Genomic DNA, 8117 nt, shown 5'->3' with positions numbered 1-8117 from the left:
ATAAATAAATAAATAAATAGATTTTGTTGAATCGATGTCCATGTTGGGGGACGAACCTGGTATTTTCCCTGAGTCCGGCAGAGTTGGTTTTGCTCTCGTGCATTGGGACATTTCAGTTTATTATCAGCATTTCAGTTTATTATCAGCTGAACAGCAGTTGGTTGATATGTGGGGTTTTGTTATGCAAAATCTGTACCTTTAAACATTAATCTCATACACAGAAATTTTACATGCTGAGACAGAGACAGTCATCTTTCTCAGTGGCTAGTGGCGGGTGGAATCATAGGGGCTCTGAAATCCTCTCTCTGCTGTAAAGTTAAATTAACCCACTTCAAATATTCATAGAGATGTGCAGGGTGTTACGATTGCTTTTAACGTGTTTTAGTTTTTTCTGCACTGTCACATCTGTCAGTTTAAGTATTCCGAAGGGAAGTAATGTGAGATAAAGAAGAGAGGGAATCTTAGTTTTCATTTCACAGATTAAGGAACTGATGCTCAGACTTGTTCATGATTTGTCTCAAATTACAACTTTTCTTTTCTTTTCTTTTCTTTTCTTTTCTTTTTTTTTTTGAGAGAGAGAGCAAAAGTGCAAATGAGCAAGGGGCAGAGAGAGAGAATCCGATGAGGGGCAGAGAAAGAGAGAAAGAGAGAGAAGTGGGCTCACCCAAAGTAGGGCTTGTGTTCACCTGAAGTGGGGCTCGAGCTCACCCAATGTGGAACTTGAACTCACGAACCCATGAGATCATGACCTAAGCCGAAGTCTGGTGCTTAACAACTGAGCCACCCCGGGCACCCTCAAATTACAACTTTCAAGTGGTAGAGCTGTGACGAGGAATGGTGTTTTGATTCTAAGTATATCAAGGTATTATTATTATTATTATTATTAATATACTGTACTTTTAAATATCAGTGAAACATGAAAATGGTTTTAGTGACTAAAAAGGCTCAGAACACAAATAAAAGCAAAATCCTAAACTAAGAAAAAATGTCGAAAAATATCTTTGACATTTCATATTTGAAAGTTCTATCGCTTAATTTAGAATTTGTGAATATATTCTTATTTTATACTGGCCTACATGATAAATGGAAACACCTAAGGGTAGGCTATAATAATCATTTCCATGTTTTATTTTCCTTCTGCTGGCTGGATGTGGAATGCATGAGACCCCACTTAAGTGAGAAGCTGGGAACAAATGCTCCTGCATGATTGTAGCGGTATCATGATGGAGAATGGGAGACTGTAGGGGCGCACAAGGGCTCTCGAAGGCAGGAATAGTCAATTTATAGATCTTCATGGTCATTATAAGCTGTTCATTTTATGATGGTTGAAGTGTATATTTTGTAGACTTTGATATATGTATTTATGTTAACTTTCACAGTAAATTAAGGCTGAAATTTGATTATACTTCTACTGAAATTAAATATTAAACTAATCAGGACTCAGAATAAAGTCACAGGTGAAGGAAACAGCCTTCCAAGTACAGCATGGCTCGCACAGAAGAAACCAGCATAAGTAATGTATGGAGGACGCTAAACCAGTCCAGGGAAGAGAGAATCCTTTTACTACACCCAATGAGGAATTTCCAGCAGTGTCTGTGGGAGGAGCAAAGTCAACATAGAACCCCATAGTATAGGTTTGTAGTAGGTTATATGTCATTAGGTTAATGTAAAGAGGATATAGTTCTCATAACATTATATAATTTAATTTTCTTCACCCTTTCTACATTCTTGATAAAGTCTTTTCTTAAAGAACTTTTTTAAAATATTAAAAAAAATATTTAATGTTTATTTTTGAGAAAGAGAGAGACAGAGTGTGAACCAGGGAGGGACAAAGAGAGAGGGAGACACAGAATCTGAAGCAGGCTTGAGGCTCAGAGCTGTCAGCACAGAGCCTGACACAGGGCTCAAACTCAAGAACCGCAAGATCATGACTTGAGCCAAAGTCGAACGCTTAACCGACTGAGCCACCCAGGTGCCCCTTTTTAAAAAATTTTTAATGTTTATTTATTTTTGACAGAGAGAGAAAGACAGAGCATGAGCAGGGAGAGGCATAGAGAGAGAGAGAGATAGGGAGACACAAAATCCAAAACAGGCTGCAGGCTCTTAGCTGCCAGCACAGAGCTTGACATGAGGCTCGAACTCATGGAGTGCAAGATCAGGACCTGAACCGATGTCGGACACTCAACCAACTGAGCCACCCAGGCACCCCCTTCTTTTTAAAAAAAATTTTTTTAACATTTATTTATTTTTGAGAAACAGAGCACAAATGGGGGAGGGGCAGAGAGAGAGAGAGAGGGAGACACAGAATCTGAAGCAGGCTCTAAGCTCTGAGCTGTCAGCACAGAGCCCAATGTGGGGCTTGAACTCATGAACTGTAAGATCATGACCTGAGCTGTGAGGTCATGAAGTCGGATGCCTAACCAACTGAGCCAACCCAGGTACCTCTTCTTAAAGAACTTCTTTAAGCATTATGTTCAACAATTATGTGAACTTAATAATTTGGGAATATAGAAAAATTGATATATTTAGGCATAGAGAAAAGACTGCTTCAAACACCAGAGGTATTATAAAGCATAACCATTGAATCAGAACCGGATATCACCATCATAATTCAAGTTTAGAGGTGATCCAGTAGTCAGTAAATTTGTGTTGAGTCCCAGAATATTGGGTTAGAGCATTTTATATCTCACCTGCCTGGATAAGCATTGTTCCTGGAAGTTGGTATAGATCTGACTATGCAGGTGGAAGTCAGATTAGCTCAGTTAAGTAAAATGGAGAGTGGATAAGTAGTTAACCCTTGGTATTTGTATATGTATACTCATAATGCAATTTTTATGGGACTTATTTTTCTATAAATAGGTCATAGTATCAGGAAATTGCTATGATGGGAACCTTTCAGCCTTTTTTTCTCCAAATGTGCTTTCTGATCCTTTCTCACTGTCCTGCTGAAGTTTCTAAAATGTACATATTGGTCCACATGGTAGCATCCAATAAGTGCCTCATGCTTCCTTCACTATGTTTCATTCTTTTTTCATTTCACCCTCTCATGGAATAATTTCCAGTGGCCTTTTATCCAATTCAGTGATTCCTTCTTTTGTTTGGTCTGGTTTGCTCTGAAGCCCGTCCAGTGAATTTTTCAGTGCTGTTATTGTATTCTTCAGCTCCATGATTTCTGTTTAATACTTTTTTCTGTCTCTTGTTCAGATTTCCTCTTGGTTTGTGTTTTGTTCTCTGACTACAGTGAGCATCTTGATGACAGTTATTTTCAATTCTCTGTCAGGTATATCACATATTTTCATTCCATTAGAGTCAGTTTGTGGAGATTGCTCTTATTCCTTTTTGGAAAGTGTTTCAACTTGTCTTCATTTTCATTGACTCTCTGCACTGGTGTCTGCACATTAGACAAACACCCATTTGGCCTAATACTCATGGACTGGCCTTGAACTGGAGAGGGCACCACCAATAAGCCTGGTCAGAGACTCGGGAGGCCTCTCAAAGTTTGTGCAGTCCTATCCTCTTTTTTGTTCCTGGTGACCGCCCCTCCCCACCAACAAAGACATCCATAGTGTGCCAGGTCCCATCTGTGCTCTAAAACATGCAAGACTGAAGCTAGTTCCTCAGGCGGCTCACAGATAAATTGTGTTATTGAACACATTGTGCCCATTTTCCCTCACCAGAAAGAAGCTGTAAGAAAGGGCTTTTCAATTGCTTGGTCTGTGCTGAGCCAGGGGGAGGAGCTATGGTGATTTCCAGGGCAAACCACTGTCTTTACTCTCTCTCACCCCAGGCAGCTGAAGTGTGCTGTGTCCTGTATTCCCTCTGCTTTCTGACAGAGACTCTCTAGAAGCCAGTCTTCAGGACACAGCTAATAAAAGCTGGGGCATTGGACACGTGGTGCACTTCTTTCCCTCCCCTCGGAGAAGCCAGGAACTTGGGGGTTTTGTCCCAATTTGAAGGTGCTGTGCAAGGATAAGTATAGGACAAGAGGATATCTTGACCTTCCCTACCAGTTTCAGTGTGACCAGTTTCATGTTTTAACTGGGAGCAGGACTGCCTTAACTAGTATCTGGATTTCCCACAAAAGCAATCTGTACATGAAATGTTTTCGAATCAGTGTATTCATGGAGGGTATGAGGTCTAGGGCTTCCGCTTCTGCCATCTTGTTTAATGGGAAATGGGAATTCATTTTTTGCCCCTCTTTGGGAGATGTCCATTCCCTACAGTGGGGGGAAAACTTGGGTAAAACTTTGAGTCCCTACAGTATTGGAGACACGTTATGGTCCTTTGTGTAAATACAATCCCCTCAATACCCTATTACACCTAGAAACTATTCCCTGTGGGAGAGACTGAGTAAGTGTCTCCCCTGTTTATAACTGGGTACATTATATCCTTACACTTGCGTTGTCTTCTGTGAATTTTAAGTGGCAAAAATGGTAATAAGAAAGGCTGTTTATTTTTGTCTGCTGCTTGAGAGGACTCAAAATCAGAAATTCTATTCCGTAGTTCAGAAAGATTTCCAGAGCACATCAGAAATTAAGAGTGGTCTCTATCCTCATAGAACCAAAGGGAGCAAAGTCTCAGAGACTAAAGCTTCCCCTTCAGAACCACAGGGGTAATAATGGTAGGGAAGAACCAAGGTTTTCTTGCCTAGAGAAGGTGAGTTTCTGAATTCCATTTATATTAATGTCCTCCTTTTATGATGGAAGTCCAGGGATCTAAGATATGCCACTTTCATTCCAGATTTTGCAGTCCTCAGACTCAAGTGAAATTGACAGAAGAACCTGTTGGAGGGGGGATGGTGGTGCAGGGAAGGTTCAGAGACATTATTGGGTTCAAAGGATGCAATGTATTGGTCAGTTCCATGGATGGAACTCTCATTCTTCCAAAGTTAACGGTTTTTACTTTGTGGCATGGAGCAGGAACTTAAACTCTCCTAGTTCTGGTCTTTTATTTGGATTGGAAACAATGTTTTTCATTCTCACCACACCAAGTCTAATCCCCATTAGAAGCCAGCACCAGGTTGGTGGTTTGCTGCCTCCAATTTTACTGATTAGGGGACGGGTCATGTGGTCGAAGAAATGAAATGAGAGGAGGCGATTCTCTCCTAGTCCAGTCTTCTCCCTTAACCTTTGCTTTATGCAGCAGTCATGTTGACATATGGAAACATTGGCCTTCATGCTGTCAGCTCAGTTTTGATGCTCTGTGCTTATGCAGTTTATAAAGACTCTAATGAGGGAATGCCCATATCACTAGATTCATGATAATGGTAAAGCAGATCTGTGGGTCCAGATTAGGCTAGTCTCAGATATTCTTTGTACATACCCAATTCTCATGAGAGGCTATATGGTGAGAAAAATTGAATTTTTCTGTGTAACATTTTCCTCCTGTGTCCACAGATTCACTTAGAGTAAAATGGTGCCTGGGAATGCTTCTTTTGTGACTGAATTCATTCTGCTGGGGCTAACAGACCTACCAGATCTCCAGCTCCCCCTGTTCTGCCTGTTTCTAGTCATTTACGTGGTCACTGCATCGGGAAATTTGGGCTTGATAACGCTAATTGGGCTGAATTCACATCTACACACCCCCATGTACTTTTTCCTCTCCAATTTGTCCTTCATCGACTTCTGTTATTCTTCTGTGTTTACACCCAAAATGCTATTTAACTTCACATCAAAGAAGAATATCATCTCCTATAGGGGGTGCATGGCCCAGCTTTACCTTTTCAGTTTTTTTGGTATTTCTGAAGGTTATGTGCTGACATCAATGGCCTATGATCGCTATGTGGCCATCTGCAACCCACTTTTGTATAATGTTGTCCTGTCCCCTAAAGCGTGTTCCAGCCTTATGCTTGGTTCATATTTGATGGCATTTTCGGGTGCTATGGCCCACACAGGATGCATGCTGAGACTGACCTTCTGCGATGCAAACACCATCAACCATTATTTGTGTGACATCCTCCCTGTGCTCCAGCTTTCCTGCACAAGCACCTATGTAAATGAACTGGTGGTTTTCATCGTGGTGGGAATCAATGTGATTGTGCCCAGTGTCACCATCTTTGTGTCTTATGGTTGCATCCTCTCCAGCATCCTCCGCATCAGCTCCACTGAGGGCAGGTCCAAAGCGTTCAGCACCTGCAGTTCCCACATAATTGCTGTTTCCTTGTTCTTTGGATCAGGTGCATTTATGTATCTTAAACCATCTTCTGCTGGGTCTATGGATGAGGGGAAAATCTCTTCTGTCTTTTATACCAGTATAGTTCCCTTGATGAACCCATTCATTTACAGCTTGAGAAACAAAGACATTAAACTTGCTCTGAGAAAAACTCTGAATAGGGGAAAGTTTTGATATATCTGCCACTTGGCATTAGAAACTTGTATCAAATACTGTTTGTATTCCCAGTGTTCCGTCTTCCAATTGGCAAGTATATGTCTCCTTTAAGTCCTGGGATTGAAGATTCCACAAAGGCAATCAAGGTTAATCCATTTTGGGTATGTAAACATCAAGTATAAAGTGTCTTTTGGCAGGCTTTTCTCTTTTACCTTTGAACAGCCAAACCAACACATAAGTGATCCTCAAAATATATTTATTGTATGCATGGGAAAGTGAAGCTCAGAGTAGTTAGATTTACCTAAAGTCACATAGCTTCGTCAAATCAAAGCCTTCTGATTTCAAGTCTACTATTTGTAGTCTATTTTGCTCCACTTTATTCTGTTTTTGTTTCAGTAAGCACGGACTATGAGAAAACATTGCAAATTTGAAAATTAACTGTGCTTTGTTCCAAGATGACTCATGAATCTCTCTCGGTGTGGGTATTACTTTTTTTCATATTCTCTTTCAAAAAACACTTTGATGGTTCTTTTTGTTGGGAGAGAGAATGCCTTGGGAGCTAGTATATTAGAAAGATGTTTGGCTCAAATAGGGAGGTTATTTTTCTGCAAATTGAAAAGAAAAAAAAAAGCCTGAATTTGCAATGTTTGCAAGTGTTTGTAATTCAGAGAATAGGCCCAGAAAAGAAAGGAGCACAGAATTTTGTCAGTAGGTCAAGACTCAACAAGACACATGGGCAACAGGTATGAATGAAGTCCCTTATTTATTGTGGGGAGTGGTTATGAAAATTAGGATCCACGTTTCAGTTTGATTTTATATCCTATTCTGTAGAGAACTGTAACATATTTCAGTTTCATATACCTTTCATAGAACTATAACGCATAATGTCCATATATTAGTAGTGTTTTAGGAATGCAGATGGAAAAGCTGTAGGCACATTTGGGGAACCAGGTAGAGTGAGGGCAGCAGTTTCAGGTGATAAAATAGTAAGAGGTAATTTGAGTTCAAATTAGGAAGAAAGGAATTTAGAAAGAAAAATGATGGATAACGAAAGCCCCTACCCATGACTCTCTCCTTTCTTGATGGCCCTAAAAATATGGAGATGAGAGGGTAGTGAAAGCATAAGTTATTTGATATATTTTTTAAAGTTAAATCCGCAGGGTTAGAGGACTTGGGGGCAACTAAATCACTACTGTTTTTATGGGCTTCCATATACTTTCATATGGATTTTTACATACGAAAACCTTGAGTTGCAGCTGATAGAGCAATGACAATTAAAAGAAAGATTAGGTGAATAAACCAAATTGTGACAATGTTTTTTCTGGAAGGATATTGGATGATGATGATGATGATGATGATGATTATCATTATTATTAGAAAAAGCAAAAAAAATGCTACTCTAAAAATCTTCAATTTGATGAATCAAGTGACAATTTAAATATTTTCTATTTTATTCACCTTCAAGGTTTTATTTAAATTCCAATTAGATAGCATACAGTGTGACATTGGTTTCAGGAGTGGAACCCAGTGATTCATCACTTACACACCACACGCAGTGCTCAACACAACAAATTCCCCCTTAATCCGCATCACCCATCTGGCCCATCTTCCCCACTCACCTCCCCTCCAGCAACCCTCAGTTTGTTCTCTATTGTTAAGAGTCTCTTATGGTTTGCTCCCCTCTCTTATTTTTATCTTATTTTTCCTTCTCTTCCCTTATGTTCATCTGTTGTGTTTCTCAAATTCCACATGTGAGTGAAATCATAGGATATCTGTCTTTCTCTGACTGA

General features: G+C 39.9%; 1 protein-coding gene across 1 annotated transcript; it reads left to right on the top strand.

The window, feature by feature from the left end:
- Positions 1 to 5020: 5020 nt before the first annotated feature.
- LOC101098741 (olfactory receptor 145-like) lies at positions 5021 to 6345 on the top strand. The gene has a single exon (XM_003992517.2). It carries the CDS (start codon positions 5413 to 5415, stop codon positions 6343 to 6345), a length of 933 nt encoding a protein of 310 aa, XP_003992566.2. The 5' UTR covers positions 5021 to 5412.
- The last annotated feature ends 1772 nt before the right edge of the window (positions 6346 to 8117 follow it).

This window comes from Felis catus, chromosome D1 (genome assembly GCF_018350175.1).
Source record: "Felis catus isolate Fca126 chromosome D1, F.catus_Fca126_mat1.0, whole genome shotgun sequence".
Lineage (NCBI taxonomy): Eukaryota > Metazoa > Chordata > Mammalia > Carnivora > Felidae > Felis > Felis catus.
The sequence above is the reverse complement of the archived record's forward strand: the minus strand, read 5'-3'. Positions and strand labels throughout refer to the sequence as shown.